A 20,976-nucleotide genomic window follows, 5' to 3' on the forward strand; every position below is an offset into this window, starting at 1 on the left:
CTGATCCTCAGTGTCACATAGAGATTCTTCAGAACCAAATAATCCGTATTGGGAAAAGCAGCACACTTAAACAGCAAACTCTTTCTCCAAGAACATTAAAATTATCATGACCATTAGACTTACAGAACATTACCAGAATCTATCTAGGCACAGACTTATGCATTTGACATAACTGACAGTCTAGAACTGTTCACATTCTTCAGCAGAAATGAATTTTGAATTTGCTTTACCTGCTGTGACTCCTGCAGCAAGAACTTCAGCTCCATCCTTACAGATGCTAAACCTCCACCTTGTGCCCCATGGAGGCTACAATAACTGAGAAAAACTCTGAGAAGAGCTTGGTTCTTCTGCAGCCACCACTTCCGTCTCTCAGCGTGCTCTCGCTTTGCCTGTAACCTGCGTCTTTCGATCTGGTGCCGTTCGTACGAGCCAATGTCTGGCTTATCCATAATATCTTCGGGGTCAAGCAGATCCCCATTTACTTTGGTATATGTTTTACAGTAGTCTTTGTCCCCTGTGTCATGGTTGCATATTTCATGCATAGCAGCAATCTCTTTTTCCAGCCAGTTGTACAGCTGAAATCTGAGCTTTCCTCCATCCACTTCATAACCTGTAGCCAAAGTCCTCAGTTCAGTCATAAGGATTTTCAAACAGGCTCTGAATTTTAGTTGCTCAGCAATAACATCAACCTCAGTGTCTCCTGCCTCAGAAACCTCCCCATGTGGTGTTTGAACCATGCTAGTGTCTGAGGTCCTCTCATCTTCACTCTTAGAATCAGACTTTTTCATCATTATCCCAACATCCTTGTCTTCTTCATCTGATCCATTTTTGTCTTCACCCCAATCAAGAGTAAGGGGCTCATCATCAAATTTTACTGCTGGTTGACTCCAGTCAAATTGTGCTGAAGATTCAACAGTGCTCTCCAAAGCAAAGGAAGTTGAAATGGGTTTTGACCAGTCTATATCACCACTTCCAGCACCATCCTGTAGGGCTTTGGAATCTGAAATGTCAGCCTGGATTGAAGGACTGGATGAATCTTTTTCTTCAGCTACAGGTGACTTTTTTCTTATTTTTGGAATTTTGGAAAGGACTTCAAGGGCTAGTACAGGGCAGCCTACTTTAAAATGAGCATTTGCAGTAGTGAAGAATAATTTTCTTTCTATAAGATTAATTTTATCTACAAAGCTTTTCTCAGTTTTTAGACCTAAGGTGGCAAGAGTTCCTTCTGGTGAGCTGAAGTATCTTCGGATGAGCAATGGGTGGGTCCGAAGATAGTTGTAAAAACTGAACACCACAGGATTGCAGGATTTGACGATAACTGAGGAATTAAACAGATATGACATCCATTGAAAATGCCTTTTAGATGGTATTATTCTGTTTTGCAGTTATTTCCTGCATTAGAGATTTATCAAAACACACAAAGAAAGACAATTTGGAGTCTAGTTATCAAAATAAAATGAAATAATTACTTATTTCCCACAATAAGAATAAAGGTATGAGCTGAATGACTAGAAAGATACAAATTCTATCATTTGCCTTGCAGTTACATTGCACTCAGCTAAGCTATAATGCAGCTGAGATGATCATCCAGGTAGAGATTTCCCCAAGGAAATTCCTATAGGGAATATGAAACCTATGTGGCCACCTGTCACTTAACATTAATCTTGAATAGATGGGATAGGAAATCCTGCTACAATACTGCTAATTCCTAGAAGTAAGAATAAGAATTTAAGTCCACTGGAAAAAAGACCAACCAGCATTCATTACTAGAAAAGTATTGTATGGAAGTGGCAAACAAAGACAGCTCTCCTGAGCTTAGCTGACAGCAGGAACTGAGTTTGATGTTAGAGGGTTGAAGACCCTCTCTTCTTTTTCTTAATAAGTTTGCCCTATTAGATTAATATTTTTTCTCTTACCTGGGTTTTCATCATCATCTTTGGGTGTTTGTTCCAATAAAGTATCCAGTGCTCGTGTGTAATCTTTCATTATCCAGTATGCAATGCTTCTCAGAAATGGATCAGAATGCAACTTAGTGCAGCTGAATCCAGTTCCATCCTTCTGGCAACCCAAAATCTTTTCATAGAGAATGGAGGTGTATGTGACAGAGGTTTCAAACTCTGATTCATACAAACGAGCAATGACCATGGCCAACTGGATGTCTTCCATTTTCTCAAGGCACACCTATAGTAAGCAGTGGGGAAAAGATTGTTTTATAAGGGGAGTTCTATAAAATAAAGTAGATAGCAATATATGTTTATAGAACAGATTTTTATTTTTTTCTCTTATCTGTTCTTTGAAGTATAAATTAATCTTCAGGTCGAAAATGTGGTGATATAAGTGATATATATCCAAGTAACATTTTCTTCTGTTTGGAAAGAGGTGTACTTTTCTCTATTTTAGGGATTTTCATATGCATAGCAGTACATAGCATTAAAAAATTAATATGGCAGAAGATAAGATAAGAATGTCTATTTTTATTCTATCTAGTAGAATAATTGCACCCTCCAACTTTCATGCTATTACATCACTGGTAAGCTATTTTTCACACCATCTCATGTAGGACTACATCTCTGAGGAAGATACATTCTCAAGTGAAGACAAACATACTGTAAACAAATAGGCAGATAGTCTAAAGGTTCTCTAAATCCCATCCTTTCCTGAGAGATACTGCTTAGCTTATGATCCTTCTCACAGCTCCCACCTCCCTTGTGGCAAGCAGCATCACAGCTCCACTAAAAAGGGATCCCAGAACTGCTTCACAAGAGAACTCTTGACTTCTTTTTTTTTTACTTAATGTTGTACCAAGAGGTCATGCAAAATAGCTCGAGGCTGAACAGAGTGCTACAACTTAACTGTGCAGTTCAAACAAAGTTTTGCCAGAAGGGTCACAGCTCCAAGTACTCCCAAGAGTACTTCCACTGAGGAATGGTGTATCTGAACAATTATTCTGGCCTTCAAATCAGCTTCCCAGTTGCTTTTCACAGTACTGTGGAGATAAATGGTATGTCTGCAGGGCAAAAGGGGGTCCTGTGTGGACATACCATCCCATTTCTGCTGCCACAAATTGTGAAAATTTCATCAGAGGACAGCTTGTAAGGATGCGGTAACATAGGTCAAATTAGAAACTGAAACTTAATTTCTCAAAAGCAGATACCTCTATAGCATCTTTTAGTGAACCTGCTAGCAAGAAAAATGCAGCTGACTGCTCAAAACGTTGTTTTCCCAACAAAGCAAAAGCATTTTTTAAAGCAGCTTTACGCCATCGGTCTTCATTGAAGTTGTGGCTGAAAAAGGCAGTCATCTTTTCATCGTGCTGGGACCTGTATAAAGAAATGCAATTTATAGAGCTATTTATTATGTACCTTATCTTACTGTCACTTGAACAACATTACTTGAAATTAAACTCTACTCTTGAATGAGTTCTGCTTGGCATTCCTGGTTCAATTAAGATTTAATCAAACTTCAAGTCAGCAGAACTCACCTAAACAGACCCCACACCACTGCCTTTTTCTTCATAGCAAGGTAAAAAAGTGCAGCATCTAAGGCATCATTGTTCCTCTGGAATGAAGCTTTTGCAACCTGTAGTGAACAAAGCCTACTATTATTGATGAAAATACAAAAGCTGCTTTTAGCTAAATAACCTGTGTTCTTTGTTACAGAGGAGGTAGGTAAGACTGTATTATCCCTACAATGCAGCAAAATAATTTCAGTGAGAATGTTTTATTCCGATATAACAAAGCTCTAGACTGTAAATGTTTTTAAGAGCCAGAAATACAGTGCTATTGCAGATAGCAACCCCTCTCAAGCACAGTGGGACATTAGCAATGTGCAAATAAAAATATTTTCTTTAGAATTTTTACAGTAACTCCTACTATTAGGTGAAATTCCTCCATTACTTAAAAATACTTAAGCTAATAACAGTATTTCTTGAATGAACACTATTTGGGTTTTATATAGGACTCTCATGTAATTGATGATTGGATTTGGAGTACTAGGATACTCCAGCTGGATTTGGAGTATTAGGATAATTGTTTTGCTCCTGGATTCTTTGAATAAACGGTAACATTTAAAAATGTATTTTTACATTAGGTGGCTTTAGTATAGTAGCACATCTAAGAGCATGGAGCTAGAATCTGTAACCAGTAAAAAGTACCTTCTCAATGCACCTTCGGAGAGTGTTGATATTCCTGACCCACCAACCAATGCCCATAGCTCTCAGCTCAGACCACTGTGGGTCTCCCTTCTGGATAGCAGGAATCATATTGATCAACTCCTCCTCAGCCTCAGAATGGAAAGCCCATGCAAAATGGCAAGTTGACAGGCCTAAACAATAACATAAACCAATACAATTCAGAAGACTAAGAGTTCCTAATAAGTAAATGGATTATTTCAGGGATGCAAACTGGGGTCTCCAACCCAAGAGCTGGGTACATCTGAGAGACACTGATTCCCTCAAAAGGAAGTAGAGCTGTTAAATGAACAGCTGAAGTATCTTTTTGCTTGCTCACCTCTGTACTTCTTTCATAATTTTCAAGTACCCCATTCATAACTATACAAAAATTATATGTTGAAGGACCAAAGGAAAAATATTCTGTTATCAGAGAAGCAGACTCATTTTGGGCCAGAAACCCTTCTCTCTGTTCTTTATGAGGTAACTTCTTCTCTTTTATTGTCAAATAACTTCTGTTATTATTTTATTTTTGTAATTATTCTTTTATTGTGAAATAATTTTTTGTTTTGCTGTCTACTCAGATTGAGGAAAAAAAACCTGCTGTGATGAAAATAATAAAATATTCTTTAAGATAAACCCATGCTCATGTAAGGAAATGTCTTAATTCTTCTAGCAGAAACAATGAATTACATATACAATCTGTGTTTTATCTGGTTGGGCAATTTATTCGTGCCTCAAACTGGATAGCCAGAATCTTCTACTCCACAGCTATAATTTTTTTGCTATTTACAGTGCATGTAGGGAAGCCTACTCCAAGCCTTTGCAAGATAATGGCCTTAATGAAATAGAAAATTAATATGCAGATAATAGAAATATGACCTTATAAATCAAAGGTAAGCATATCCTGTGAGGGTTACCTTGGTGGAGCAGCTGGACGCGGTACAGGGGAGGCAGGGATGTCAGCAGGCAGGTGTGCAGGCGCATGGCCAGCAGGTACCGGAGGCCACATTCATCTAACGTATCTCTTCCTGTGCCGTAGAGAAAACACTTTTAAACATGCAGCTGACTACAGTAGACATAGATACAAATTATCACAACAGTGTGTGAGGAATGTATGTTTCTAAGGCTGCTGAGAACCTGAACTACAAGTTATTTATTACATATGAACTACAAGTAGATACTTACCATCTGTTTTTCTTTCCTGCTGTATCTAACCTCAATAAGTGATGCTAGCTTTCAGCTTTGTTATCCCAAAATACCCAAGGACTAAATTTACCTTTGCTGAGAAGAACAAGAATATCAATTCAATAATATGTCAGTTACTAACCTGAGTAATTCTTATCTCTGTTCTCATCTAGTTCAGTGCTTGTCATGGCCACAGTGTCTGCCAAAGCTACAAGGAACATCTGCTCCAGTCGAGTGAGGCCTGGCAAACTTGAGTGCATCAGGTGGCTTGAAAGGACACTGGCATGTTCTCGGCCAAAGTAAGTTGGCCCATACTGTGACAGATTAATAACTTTGGATTTACTCTCCCTCTTTTCAGGCTCAAAATCTATAAAGTCTTCGGTTGTAACAGGTTGAATCTGGAACAGATCTGAGTACTGATCCTCTGTTTTTCTCTTTGCATGGTCTTCAGAGCCCTGAGGTATTTTAGAAGTTTCTTCGGCAACATAGGTGGCATCCTGATCTGCAGCAAGCAGTGCATACAGTGGCAGTGGGGGAATTGAGTCTATCTCTGTGTAGTCTCGGGTACCATCTTTCCCAGCAGTAATGGTATCCTTGGCAGTACTGCCACTCACACTGATGGTGCGAGAAAGATGGCGTTTAGGACCAGTCCCTTCTCCAGCTTCTGTGTCTTTGACTATTGCAACTTCTCCTGCAATGCATTTAACTAAATGCGACAGAATGGCTTTGGCTCGGCGAACTTTACCCAGGTCCATCAGTTCTAATAACTGGGTTGGATGATACTGGGGTAGAGTAGGTGAAAGAACATGAGCAGCTTCAAAGAGGCCCCCGTCCTGAATTACAGTTGGAGTGCCAAAAACATCATCCACAATACCTGCCCCATCAATTACACTGGTCTTCTTCACTACTGCACTTGTTTTGAATGGATCTTGTGTTGTTGAGTCTTCAGAAGTAAAAACATCGCTTTCTCCATTACCAAACTTGACCGCATGTTTCCACTGGGCATAAACGTGCATTTCACAGTCCATTCCCACCACCAGTATTCCATCTCTCACCCAAGATAGAGACACAGGCAGGGAAGGAGTGCCATCCACGGATGAAACCAAATCAATGGACCTCAGCAACACCCACTTTGACTTCACACCTTGTTTTATGCTCCCTCCGAGTGGCAGGGTGATGACAGCTACTCCCTCTTTACTGCTGGTTTGATCTGTTACAATCCCTGAAAGCCTTCCATACATGAAGATGTTGGCACCCACTCCAACTGTCAGTATATGTGAACCATCTTCTTTTGAAACCCAGTCCAAATGCACCAAATGCTTGATACTAGGCACCAGGTATTTGTCTTTATTCAAAAAAGCATCTGACTTACTGTAAACAAATAAATTACTATCCACGCTGACCCTTGAGTCAAGTACACTTCCAACCTTAACTAAATCATCCAGATGAATTGTCTGTTCCAAAACCCACTCTGATCCTCCAGTAGACTCACATTCAAGTATACAAACATGCATGGAAAATTCTTTGGAAACAAACCCATTATGCTGTATGGGTTGTTTGTATGCTACTGCAAGACGTCCTGTGTAAGAACAGCTAACAGCAACCGGCCTTCCTACTATGCTCACTGTACTGCTGTTGTCTTCCCCTTCATCATTCATTAAAGGCCATTTTCTCCAGTGGTACGTCTCCTTCTCCTCAGTTTTGCTGTTCAGGTCAGTCTCTACAGTGCATCTCCAGAACCGCACTCTGTTGTCCGAACAGGACGTTACTATCAAATAAGGTGCGAGGCAGACAGGGTATATTGATGAGGAACTCAAGTGACCTGAAGTCAGAACAAACATATTTACTTTTAGTAATAGACAGTAGAATGCCTATAGGATTAAGGCAGATGTAACACTGTCTACCTACTGCTAGAGAACTTTACAATCTGGAATTATTTTTTTAATTTGGATTTGGATAAGGGCAAATAATATCAGAGCTGGTAACAGTCTTGCAGCTTGAACATTACCTATCATCTGCATTTCTGGTTACTATTCAAAGAAGATAAACTGGAACTGAACTAATTCAGAGAAGGGCTCTTAGAACAATGAGAGGAATACAAAGACAAACAGAAGGAGGGTAAGTGCATCAGGTAAAAAACCCACTATATATCAAATACAGGAATTCTAGCAAATGAGCAATTGGGTATAAACTGTTCATTAATAGATTAACACTGAAAGTTACATTTCCAACTATTAGAGCAGTAAGTTTCAGGAACTGTGTTCCTGTGGGGAATTGATACATTTACAGAAGAGTAACATGACATGGGCATGATGATTTGAAAGCACCTTTTCTGTCCTTTGTGTTTTCTGTATCAGTAAATCGGAATATAGGCTGGGCAGATACAATTCTATAAACTAGGAGATAAATCAGTGGATCAACTGTACAGCAAAAATTGTTAAGGTTACCTGCTGAAGGAGTTGCTCTTACTACTTCCACACCAACAGGAAGATCCAGGGGTTGGCTATACACAAGTCTGGAGCTCAGAATGAGTTTACTAGCAGTCTGAAGGTTAGCAATTGATGAAGATCGTGGTATGGGACTTATGCCAGGTGATACATCTGGAGAAGAATCCACAGTCTTCTGCTCAGGTACACTAAGCTTATTATCTGCTGAAGATGCTTCAGTTGGTTTTGCTGTATAAAAAAAAAAATGTCAGCAGTGTTAAATATTGTTTGTAAGGACAAAGCATGAATCTGATAATCAAATTTATTTGTTTTTACAAGAGCTCAAGTTGCACACAAAATAATTATATGATGTGTGCATGCTGTGTCAGTTTTATTGCATGCTGTGACTATTCATTTAAGACATCCATAACATTCTGAAATACTGATAGTTTCAAATAAAGAAGCCACTGCTTAAGTACATTACTCATCCCATCAACACATTTTATATTGTTAGTAGTATAGAATGCAATCAATATTTGTAATGAACTTTACTGCTTCTATTACACTGATATATTATTCAGAAGATTCTTCATATTTAGGCTTCTGCTGGGCAAAGGTGATATAATTTGTTTTATAATAAACCACCAAAGTTTGTTTTATCTTAAGTAATATGATATAAATGTCTAAGAAAATTACAATCACTCACTCACCTAAACAGGCTTGCACAGATTTGAGATGAAGATGCCACATTTGAAGAACAGAACAGCCACTACTATCTTTTTCAATTACTACCAGGTAGAACTTCTCTGAGAAAGGTGGTGGACGATACCCTGTAATTTACATATCACATATATACTATATAAGCATATCTATTGCTCTAGGGTCATGAAATTTATATTTAACCTAAATAATTTTTCCACAGCAAAAGATTCTCTAAAAACTACTGACAATAAAACCCCTATTTTCATCTTTGAAATAAATAATTAGATTATAAAACAAAATATTGAAACAGTATCATTAGTAGCATGCTTTAATTGACATTTTCATTGCTCATGACAACAGAAGAATTACAAAATAGATACTGACTTACAATCGGAGTATTAATGGCAAATCTAATTTATTAGATATTTGCCTTTCCATTCAGTTTGAACTGTTTCGCCAGTTTATAAATACTCTTCTACCTGTTTTCCTTTTTCTTTTGAAGTTTTAAGTCTACTACCAAACTTTCCAGTGACTTTCCACTGTCTTAACTTGAAAGCCAGATATATTGACATCATCACCTGCAAATACCTATTGATGCAGAAAATGTGCTTCTGTTCTGTTCAACATAAACACTTTGAAAAATGTACTTTGTCATATAAGCTGTTTCACTCTAAGCAATTAGAAAGTTTTTATTTAACACCATTTAGCAACAATTCATATGAGCAATACATAACAGCCATTTCAATACATTTTACAGATTATCATTTAAAAGTAAATTACCACATGCCAGCCAGATTTTAGTATTCCTGAATTACATTTTTGGTACCAATTTAATTAATATTAGTTACAGTTTATGATATACCTTGTGATGGCTGGAAAAATATCTCAGTTTCCTTCCCTTCCGCATCCTCCTTATGTGGTTTGTATCCCAAAATGAAGTCTTCTTGGAAGACATGAAGCAATTGTGTGTTTGAGCCACACTGAAACATTGAGCAATTGTTATGCTTCCAGAACAGTACAGCAAAATTTAGTATTAATGCAATTAATTATTTCCTCTCTGCAATCTAGCTACCAATGAGGAAGACTTTCTTTTATAAAGTTTAAAATTATCATCAGAAAACCCAAATATTTTCCTTTCATACTATGAACAGCATGTTCTAGAACTCATCATTTGTATATTGAAATAATTTCACCAAGGTCTGCCAGGATAGACAAATTCTGTAATAACACTTCTGCTGCAGTTATTGACAGAAGAATTAGTATCTGATTCATTTTTATTTCTTTGGTGTTGAATAAATGACAGTGGCAAAAAGTCTCAGACTTTTATCCCACTTCAGTGGGAGGACATGTCTGCAGTGAATTGCTTGGAAAATCTGAAAAAGGGAACAAATTGCAGATTTTCCTTCTCTCAGGTATCTTAACATCTGACTTTCCTGACAGCAACATATTTCTTTGCAGTAACTCTACCTTGCTACAGAGAAGGCTGCTCATGGTGAAATCCTTCCCTGCTCGTAAGGAAAAATACATCCCCAAAATACAGTGATGGCAAAGTTATGCTGCAGAACACCTTTTTTTTCCCCAGAGAAACAAGATGGTATTTCTTGCACTCATTTATAAAAATTATAGGAAAATGTTCTGTAAATCTGATCTTAAATTTGAAGATTATATGTTATTGGTATATAAAAGACACAGAAATTTATTGGCAATAGAGAAATACTTATTTATAAATGTCAAAACTCCACAGTTTTCTAATTAAAATTGGTAAAACTTACTGTTTTTACAGGCTGCTAACAGAAAACAGGACTGGAGCATGTATCATCAAAATAACTGAGTAAGAAGAAGGTTCAATTATCCTACCTGCTCATTTATTGAGAAGTATAGCTGTGTTAATTGTTAAATTTATTTTACAATACAAACACAAAAAGCTTAAAGTCATACCTGGCTATCATTCTTACATTTTGGATAGTTAGATCTAGTTTTTAGGTTTGGGCTTTTAAAACTTATTTAAAATTTATTTTTGTTTGTTTGGGTTTGAGGGGATTGTAATTATTTCCTTTAAATTATGATACCATGGAAACCATTCTTTAGTAAAGTTTTGTTTTCTTCAATAATTATGCTTAGAAAATATAGCTTTACTCTAAAAATGTACTTTGAGCTCTTAGCATGTAACAAAAAGTTGGCATAGTAAAATGCTCACGGCATCTCAATATTCAAAAAAATTCAAGGCAGTCATTGTCACTATAGAAAAATGTGGTTTCTTTTATGTCTTTTCAACAGATTAGGCTAATTAACAAATAAACTTCTCAAACACCCTTATGTGATACCCTTAAAGAGTCAACAATTTATTTACTTTGTTAGTTATTGCATCGAGCTCAATGATACATCCTGGTCGAGCAGTAGATTGCTGGCTCACAATATTAAACACCTCCCCAATAAGTTTCTGAAACAGAGAAAAATGAGTAGAATTAGTATATTTTTCCTTCAGACAGAAGAAAATTGCAGTTGCTTATGATAAACTGATGCTTCAATTTTTTCTTGTTGGCACAAACCGTAACAGAGCTCTTGCAGTTGTCACTTTGACACTCATGAATAATGTATTTATCAAAGCATGTGCACTGTTGTGAGTCAGTAGCACTTCGTGGGCATGAAACACCAGTTTTTATGGAAGTTAAATATTGCTAATTTAAAGATTTATCCTTGCATAACACACATAATGTGTCTGTGCAAAGAGAAACAATATACCATTTCACTTCTTTTTCAAGCTTCAGGTTTTGTCACAACATGTAGAAAACACCTTCAGTACAGCTTATATATACTGAAAGCTCTATTGATTTTTGCTGGAACATTCATAGTCACTGCTTCTAGAACAGATTCTTCAGACTGATCTGAATACTGACAGGCCCTGTCTTGCAGGATGGTTTATAAAAACAACAGAAGTATGGGAAAAAATTAAAGATGTGTTTCTTTATACAATAACAGTACAAGATCAGGCTTTACTTTTCCTAAAGTCACAGAAATGAAAGATCAAAAGAATGAAAAAATTAGTTATTGGAAAAACAGAAAGCTAATATGACCCTTAGCTGATTCCCTTATATTCCACCATCTCTGCCCTTCCTCATATATAGATGCAACTTAAGTGGATACACCTCAGCCTTGCTTTTCTGTTTTCATCTTCCTTCTTGCTCTTGAATCCCCTTTTCTGAGAGGACAAACTAAGAAATCCTATTTTTCCTTTTCCTACTTGCTACAGGTTGGGGAAACTTATATGGGGAATTTTGGTTGAGTGCAGACACTCTTAGTAGTAATAGCTGCATTTTTTCTGCTATTGCTTAAGGACAGCTGCAAAACATGCAACTATGCAAGATGCAATGCATAAGATCTATACATGGAATGGCACAAAAAGCACACAGAACTAAAGGAAGACAAACCACTTGAAGGGAGAAAAAGTGAGTTATGTTACTTGTATCTTAACAGTTTCAAACCAAACGTTTGCTACATAAAACTTACAGATGACTCAGGGTCAGATAATTCATCCAGAAGTTTTCGTGCATCTACAACAGCTTGATAGAGCCTCAGGTTTTTGCCATCTGATGCAACAAAGCAAGCACTAGCAGAGTTGCAATAGGTACCTAATAGAAGACACAAAAAAATTCATGAAGTAAAAAATGGCAGTCAATGGCATCAGGCAGTCTATTACAATCCTCAGTATGTGAACATGCTTCAAACAATTTTCATAAAGCATTGAAGCAAAAAACCTAAGCAAATGTGTGCATTAATACAACATCATTTGAACTTTGAAATAATTCCCTTTCTGTTCATGAATGTACCCAGGACTCCTGAAAAAGGTTCAATAATCTAAGCTGAACTCATGTATGTTTACAAACACTACTCACAGTCTGTAGTACACCTAAGGGAATGCTGCCATTCTTTACTCTGGTGATATTTGATTCACTGTCACCTACAGGGCATTGCTTGGAAGAGCCAACTCCAGATTCCCAAGGTTGTCACAGACAATTCAGGGTACAAGTCTAAGGGGAAACTATTCAGCCATAGCTTTCTTCCTTGTTTGTTGACTCTAGGCTCTTTGCATAAAATTAACCTCTATGAATATTCCCTTCTGCCCTGAAGTTGAAAGTGCAGATATAAAAGTGGAGGGAGAAATAGATCTGTCTACAGTTCTGAATAAGATATGAAAAATTGTAAGAGAGTCTTTTTTTTGATTCTCAACAGTATATATAACAGGCTTGACACTCTGATATATATTTTCCTCCAAACTACAAGAATGCAGCTCATTATTTGTATTTAGAACACTTTGTGGGATACAGACAGCCCAGTAAGCAGAGAAAATGTATTTGTTTTATTTTAAATCAAATATATTATGTATTTATAACTTTGCATTAGTATAAAATTTAATGCTACACCGACAGTAAAAATGGCTTTTAGTACTGTATACAAAGATGACAACTACGTCAACAGCATCTTTGTGATAATTAGAAAATAAGTATCTGTGTGGCTGGATAGAGTAACATTTGTAGAAGTAATTTTCTTAATTGCAGTGGAAAGCCCTAAAATTAAAAACAAAAAATGAAGAATTGGCCAGGGGCATCACACATCAGATGTTGTACAGCCTGACCTCTGAAAAAGTGTTCTTTGCAGTTCTGTAAAGTTAATGTAGTCTATTTATTTATAAATATCTTGGGTTCCAACTGGGCTTTTGTAAGCTTCTGGTGGTCTGAAGAATTTCAGTACTGTTTCAGGACCTCCTAAGCAGTTTTCAGCCAGCATGTTAAAGGAATTTGATAATGCTGATTTTGGCTGGAACTCTTCCCCTACAGTTCTGATGTTCAGATGGTCCAAATAGTAGCTCTGTTCAAGCCACTGCCCCTGCAGCTGCACGTGGCCAGCACCCTAAGCCATCAGCACACCTGAATTTGCAAACCACATCAATGCAGAGAGCACTCAAGGAAGCTGCCTGAAGTGCTGGGAAAGGCAGCATCTTGTTCTCTGTGGGAGCAAGGAGTGCTTACTCACACAAAGGAGTTCCTGAGTGGCAGCTGATCCACAGGGACTGCAGACACACTCAGACCATTGCAAATGATTTGCAGTAGCTTAGCCACTAACAAAGTAAAAATGCTTAATTTGCATAGTAAAAGGAAATTTTTGAAAAGTTAATGTAAATGCACTCCAAATAAAACAGCAATTTATTTTAACAAATTAATTCTACAACTCACAGTGTTAACTCTATATGGAAACATGCCAGGTATACTCACCAAGGCAATAGCTGGGAATTAGTGTTGGAAGCCAGGCTACGTTAGAGAAAGCAGAGGTGTGAAGAGAGTTAATTCGAGCCAGCTCAGACACTCCTCCAGTGTAGGATAAAGGTCCTATGGGATCTACTCGCCACAGAATCAGCTCACTATAGATTGCATTTGGGTCATGGAATGTACGGGTTGCTGCATTTTTAAGCTGCTGCTTAGAAGAACCTCTCTTATGTTTAACAGGATCCATCATCCTGTTTATCCTGTCGGAGTCCCAGGAAGTGTCTGACTCAGGAGTTAACAGAGCATTGTGATGAGAAGACGTCAGCAGCAGTGGTAAAACAGAATGGCAGGCCAGATCATTGAGGTGAAAGCGGTGCCCACAGTACCTGAACTTATGAGATACAGTTAGCACTGTAGTGAAAGCTGATTTATCAGCAAAAGTAACTGCCCACTGGTTTAGAGAGCCATCTATATGTTTGGAAATCATCATTACCACAGGAGAAATTATATTCACATTTGCACTGTCCTGGGCAAAGCTTGGTCCTTTATTTGCTACACTATTATCTGGAAAGTCCATTGTTTTCTGCTGTGCAGCACTGCTGCTGTCTTTTACAAAGACAGGGCAGGCATACATCATAATATTTTTGCTAAGGGAGCTAGCATCTCCAGATGGAAATGCAACAGGAATCCTAGAAGAAAATGAAACCTAAAAAAAGAAGAAAAAAACAATTAGAATATATGAACTTGGCTTCAGCCTGAATAAATGCTAGCTGTTTTACAGGAAGTACTTGAAATTCCTACTGATGTTCAGCTCTAAAGCAAAGGACAATGTTAACATCAAAAATAATAAAACCCTTTCACATATACCATACCTGAACTTGTCGAAAGATGCCTGGAGTGTATTCATCTAAATACTTCACATGCCACACTAGAAAGGTACCATCAACAGGATGGATAGTAAAAAGCATATCTGGATTCCTGTTCCATTCCGTTAGGAGCAAGTCGATTTTCCGGTCCAACAAAACTGTCGGCAGAGGCAGACGTGGGCCCGCTAGCAAAGATGTTTTGGGGCTTCCCTCTCTTTCTCCATCTTCATGTTCTGAAGAGCCTGTACCAGTCCCTGTCTCTGATTCTCTGTCTATTGACAAATCTGTAACAGAAATGCGCCATTTTATGCAAAGATTTCCCTATCAGTTTCCATTCAAAACACAGTATTTTTTAATCTGCTAGTAGTACTAGCTGATCAGAACTAACCAGATTACTAACCATGATCTAACTTCATATGTAAGCCTTTTTCTTTTTCTTTTTCTTCTGTTTCTTCTTCCTCTTCAGCTTCAATATCAAAATCTTGTTCTAGTTGTTGTTCCGAAATTTGTCTTAGATGCTGCATGAATACTTCAATAGAGGATGTAAAATGAAATTCTTTATTATTCAGCCAGTGGACAACAAAGCCTCCACTTCCTTCGTCTATATTAAAAGCAGTTCCAGCCAACACCGAAGGAATATCTGTGGACATTTTGAAACAAAAAAAACCCTATGTATTAAACTATATAAAAGTATATAAAGCCATATATTAACCACTCATCTTTTTATTCATATATATATGTACACACACACATTTCACTTATTTTAGGTATAACATAATTTGTGCCTGCAAGATTAAAAAAGGTAAAGATCAAGATTTTTCATCCAATTGTAATGAAAACAGTAAAGATATTTTAAGGTAAATAAATGTACATGAAAATTTATTCTTATGTGAATGGCAAATGACATTTAGTGGTTTTAACTGCTCAGTTTCATATGTTGCAGTGTTGACTTTTGTGTATGGATTTTAGGTATAGCATGTCACTGCTCTTTAATCTTTTCCTTCTTTAAAAATATTCTGCATTATTCTATAAAAAGCAGCTGGTTTCCCACCCAAGACTCTGATACAGCTCTTTTTCAATCACTACATTCTGTAGGATGCAATTACCCTATTCATCATATACCATAGCCCCCAAATCCAAGAATCAAACACGATCCAGACTGGAAATTTATGCTTCTTTTGCCTTCTCATCTGCAAAGATGAATTTAATTTGCTCATAAAGGTGCTGAAGGTATTCAGAATAAATTCAGCTTAATTTGTCTTAAACTCTATGCCAAATAACAGACTTCCTACAAGTTCCCTCTATTTCATTAGGCAAAGCTCAGCTTCCTTTATTTTTTTCATGTTGTGCAAATACATTATTGCAGTCTAATAAGTGTGTGTGTTTCACCTGTATTAGGGTTGATGCTTGCTGCTATGTGGAAGTGACCAAGTGCATTTGCTTGATGGGAAATGTGACGCTGAACTTCATGAGTGCCCTGCTGATCTGGCAGTACATCTGTGTGGGTAACAAGAACTGAAGATCTCCTTTGTCCTTTTCTCATATTTTTCAAATGATGAATTGTCTGTTGTAGTTATAAAAAATAAACAAATAAATACCAAAAACACTGTAAGATAAAAAGTTACACTTACATAAAACCTATAGCTTCTTTCTACCAAAGAAATGAAGACTAATTTCAAAAGGATTATTTTAAACATATTTCAACACAGATTAGTAACACTTATGTACATCTGATCTACCTAAAAGTAAAGCCCTTCTAACAGTCTTCTAAAAGCTCTTTTATTATCTACTCAACAACACCACAAAAATACACAGGATTTTGCACAACGTTCATGAACAAGATTAAAACAACCTAAATGCAGCAACTTTTGTGATATAACTTTATAAGTAATTATTTTTGCATGACTGAAAATCTCTGAGAGCATGTAAAGAGCACAACTGATTTAACAGCCCGAAGTGTAATTATGGTCATGATATTTAAGAAGTAAAAACTTGGTCTGATTGTAATAGTCTACAAATGAGTGGTGGGGCGGGTTTTTTTTTTTTTTTGTTTTCTTATCTTTTCTTGTTTTTATATTGATAGTGTAGCAATTGAGGATAACAGACCACCACTTTGTCATCTAGCGGGATTGTCTTTATTAAACACACTTGAATATTTATGTTTCTTCTGTGTACAAGAAGGATCAACTACACAGCTACTGATTAGAAGACTGACCAATCACACAACTAAATGGCAGAACAGATGTTTCTCTTTTATCTCAGACACTCTCACACATACACAGCTTAATTGAAACATTCTCACACAGGTATTTATGGCTGTAGATGATCTTTGGTATGCACTTTCTCATGGGAAAAAGGTGCTTGTTAAGCAACAGGAGCAGCCACTTCTACAGACAGGTTTTCTCTTACTGTAAACTTAATAGACTCACTAAGACTATAAGACTGTCACTGAAACAAAATTATCTAATGAAATAACTAGAATTTAAAAGAGTTCATTTACTCTTTTCATTGTCTTTATAATTGCAGACTTTCAGACCCAATCAGAATGATACCATCATTACCATTCCACACTGAATATTGTCTCTTCCATCACTGTTAACTATAGAAAAAGCAAACTGAGTTTTAAAACCATGGTGCTTGAATGCAGAGTTGGAGTCTCTGACTTTTTCAGTGTTTAGTAATAGACTTCAAAACCTGATATGGAATAATTCAGGTTATTCTGTTATGCATGTAGAGATTACATAATATACATTCTTAGAGCTTTATATCCTTAAATATTTAAAGTTTTAAGAATCGTGAAATAAAAATTTCACAAATTAAGTATTTACATGTACCTCTAGTGCATGCTGTATAGTGTCCTTTTGCTTTCCAGACTGAGAGATGGTGCTGCTGATGCTGGAAGTGGTGGTTTCACAGATCTGCTCCCCCAGGAGAGTATCTTCGGGTAGCAGCGTCTCTGCCCACAGCCGGCAGATGCCATCAAGGCATGATGTGAGTAACACATTACAGACCAACCCCCTGATGGCAGAGACAGCAAAATTACTGCCTGGGTAACTCAGTTAGCTACATAGACACAGCAGAAATTAGGGGATTGTACAAGAATTTAGTAGTTACTGTTCTATCCAAATTTCTGCTTCTCCCGTAACTGAAGGTTAATGTGAGTATCGTTATTAAACCTGGTGATACAGAAGTTTATGGGAAGATGTTGGTATGCTTTGTTTCTTGAAAGTATAAGAAGAGAAGTCTCATGCTCTTGATGGCAAAACATTAAGCAGAATGCTAAAAAAACATCTGATCAAAGGCTTGCTTGCTTTTTGAAAAAAGGCAGCTTTCAAACCTGGGCATGTACTTGCTGATGTTCCGCCAGGAAAATCCTGTCACTGCTCGGGGATGCGCCAAATAAACAAAGGAAAACTGCACATCCTCTGAGCATTTTTTCTTTTCTTCATTCCCTTGGGGCAGAAGAGATGACTTCCAACCAGTCATAGGATACCAAACCTTCAAGAGGCAGTCATCCTAGGTAAAGCAATAAAAAGCCAGGGGGTAGCTATAATTAAAAATGTAACAAAAAGAAAATCACAAGCAATAAGCAACTGCTGTTCTGGTATTGTTCACGAAAACTTGGCTCAGAACTAAAATTCATCTCACTGTTCAACTAACAGTAGGTGCAAGGAAAAAATGCTTACCTATTGAGACTTGTAAACCAAAAGGAATGATTCAAATGAAAGGGTGACATTAAAGAGAATTATTAATTGAAAACTTAGCTTGAATAGTGATTTGACAAAATTATTGCAAACTGAAATAGAATTGATAACTGAACCCAGAATTCACTAAATAAAAACCTTCTTGAATTTATCCAGACATGTGCATATTACACCAGTTTAAATGTGTATGTGCTCTATCATAACAATCTCATTATTTTAATTGTTTATCTGAAAAATCATCTAAGTATACTACATATAAAAAATTATATATATATATATGTATATATATATATATTACACATACAAACATACAAGCCTGTATCACTGTCATTCATTCATGTATTCAGTAAGAGTACATAGATAAATCCAATTTCTTGTTGCTAAAATCCACGGAATTACACAAAAACACAGCATTACATGAGATCATAATTTACGTTTGCTAAGACTACCATAGAATGTATGGTCCAGGACTATTCATATTACTTACTTTTGTCAAACAAATAAAAAATATTGCAAAAAGTCAGTTATTCTTTTTTGTCCTTACCTTCCCAGCTGTTGCAAAATATTCACCATCAGGAGACCATGACATCAAATGTACTGATGTTGCAGTCCTACAGAACATAAGAGGAAGTTAAGTAAGGTCTATTTATTCTAAAATATTACTCCATAGGTATTCAGTTGATTCAGTGTTACTGTTAACTATTTAAATTTAATATTAAATTAAGTAAAAATTAGAATAAGTATTTTATAGTTGTTTCTTTAAGCATACTTTTTGAATAGCAGGAGCATAAAAGTATTTTCATACTTTATTGAAAAGACAGCTCAAAAATTGGTTTAAGTACAGAAAGCCTAGGTTAGATCCAATAGGAGTGAGGATTTTTTATTTGAAATAACTTATATTGTTTGAATTTTAGGGTATTTAAAAGCACATTTTAAAATATAGACAAGGTATCACTGCAATTTGTCTTAAAACAAAAATTATCTCACTTGCACTGCCAGACACATTTCCAGTCATTTAGAACCGGGAGAACTTTATCATCTTTGATCTGATTGCTGGCATCATCATCTTCATCTTCCTCCAGAATGTCATCAGACGGAGGGGCCCACAATTGCAAAAAGTCTGTTGCTGTCAATAACCTGTTACCTGCAAGGGAGTGATACCAAAGCTATGGAACCAGGATGATGAAGGTATGTTGAAAAATGAAGCCTCTCATCATATTTTGTTGTGAATTATCCAGAACAGGTTGAAAGCTAAACTTTAGTCCAATTTAAATATGATAGGGTATTCCATCATCTCACCCAGCTGGTTTTATTAAAACATTTTGAATTTATAGTATCTTTTAAGAAAGAATACCAAGGTTATTTATTTAGCTCCTCTTTTTGCATTGTTAAAAGGAGAACTTTGAATCATAGAATTGTATTTACTAATAAATGTTGCAGACGCTTAATAGCTATTCACATCTCAAATAAATACACAGACATCTTATAAAGATTCATATCGAGGTACATTGTTGACTTTATTTGTGCTAAAATTTTATTTAAGTGGTTATTAGTGATAATTTAAGTCAGTTAACAACACTGTGATTCCCAAACTAAGATCTTACATAAGAGATGCAAATACTTGGCACAGCATCCTAACAAATGTTAACTGTAGCCTCACATTTTATGCAACACTGCCTGAGAAGAGGTAATTTAAAATCTGCATATTCAAGCTCTCACTTTATTACATTATTACATTAAAAACATTTTGTGTTCAAGTCATTCTATCTACAAATGTTGACCAAATACTTCACAAATTATGCATTACCTTGAGGATCCCAGGCCAGGTTGTAAGTCATAGAACTGAGGAAGAATTGCCCAGTTTTTAGCCACTGACACTTTAGCTGCTGTAGTGTAAAAACAGTCAAGAATTAATTCTCACATCAACAGCAAAAAATAAAAATATTGGTATTTCTTTCTACATGAAATTGCTATTAAGCCTGTTGCAAAAGTATTCAGTGGTAGATTGCTAAATCTAGTTTTAATATGTATTTAAATTGTTTTGTAAAATATAAGTGCATCCTAGGGTGCCCTGCAAACCAGATCTGGACCTGTCCCACATACAACGATTTCTGCAGATTACTTTGAACTACTGTGACCATACAGAAACATAAGGGATGGCAGTATAGCTGCCATAAAGATTGTGAAATCTGCTTGAGAACATCCTCAGTGCTTGAGTGCTTGGCCATGGCTGTGCTGTTAAAACAAGTCTGGGTGCACTAAACAAGTCTTTGTTGTATTTCTGTACTGCACCTCTGACAACCTCTTCAAGTATGAAATACCAGCTTGCCTTTCTAGTATGAGACTCAAGAACAAGATGTTGGGAACTTAGGAGAAGTGCAGTCCACAGTTCATTCAGTGGGAGAGTCTACCCATCCAGTTGTATTATGAATGGTGGAAACTGTTTATCCATTATTCTGTTGTGTGCCGACATAATATAATAAAAATAACTTGTAGACAGACTTTTGCCTCTTCTAAGAGCCTAAACAGAATTAAAATTATGAAATACACACTTACACAATTTCTTTTATGAGAATTTATACCAAGTGGTTCAAAAATGCAAACAGCGTTTCCATATGATGCTGCAATCTGGGGAAAGGAAAGGAAAAAAAAAGTTGAAGA

General features: G+C 36.5%; 1 protein-coding gene across 7 annotated transcripts in view; it reads right to left on the reverse strand.

The window, feature by feature from the left end:
* DMXL2 (Dmx like 2) overlaps positions 1-20,976 on the reverse strand; it is a 58,819-nt gene that overhangs the window by 27,921 nt on the left and 9,922 nt on the right. For all 7 annotated transcript variants that reach the window (XR_008438927.1, XM_053987913.1, XM_053987915.1 and 4 more), the window contains exons 3-24: positions 20,872-20,943; positions 20,123-20,201; positions 19,303-19,459; positions 18,860-18,926; positions 17,949-18,127; positions 17,446-17,629; positions 16,001-16,175; positions 15,012-15,251; positions 14,618-14,895; positions 13,755-14,451; positions 11,992-12,113; positions 10,835-10,924; positions 9,347-9,464; positions 8,493-8,612; positions 7,804-8,031; positions 5,499-7,178; positions 5,089-5,199; positions 4,154-4,323; positions 3,482-3,579; positions 3,155-3,320; positions 1,917-2,181; positions 231-1,318 (exon numbers count right to left, since the gene is read on the reverse strand). Coding sequence is in view for 6 of the 7 variants with exons in the window: in XM_053987913.1 (XP_053843888.1) it covers positions 231-1,318; positions 1,917-2,181; positions 3,155-3,320; positions 3,482-3,579; positions 4,154-4,323; positions 5,089-5,199; positions 5,499-7,178; positions 7,804-8,031; positions 8,493-8,612; positions 9,347-9,464; positions 10,835-10,924; positions 11,992-12,113; positions 13,755-14,451; positions 14,618-14,895; positions 15,012-15,251; positions 16,001-16,175; positions 17,446-17,629; positions 17,949-18,127; positions 18,860-18,926; positions 19,303-19,459; positions 20,123-20,201; positions 20,872-20,943 (6,384 nt within the window). In the remaining variant the exon portion in view is untranslated. The remainder of the gene's footprint in view (positions 1-230; positions 1,319-1,916; positions 2,182-3,154; positions 3,321-3,481; positions 3,580-4,153; positions 4,324-5,088; positions 5,200-5,498; positions 7,179-7,803; positions 8,032-8,492; positions 8,613-9,346; positions 9,465-10,834; positions 10,925-11,991; positions 12,114-13,754; positions 14,452-14,617; positions 14,896-15,011; positions 15,252-16,000; positions 16,176-17,445; positions 17,630-17,948; positions 18,128-18,859; positions 18,927-19,302; positions 19,460-20,122; positions 20,202-20,871; positions 20,944-20,976) is intronic.

This window comes from Vidua macroura, chromosome 12, assembly GCF_024509145.1.
Source record: "Vidua macroura isolate BioBank_ID:100142 chromosome 12, ASM2450914v1, whole genome shotgun sequence".
Taxonomy (NCBI): Eukaryota; Metazoa; Chordata; class Aves; order Passeriformes; family Viduidae; genus Vidua; species Vidua macroura.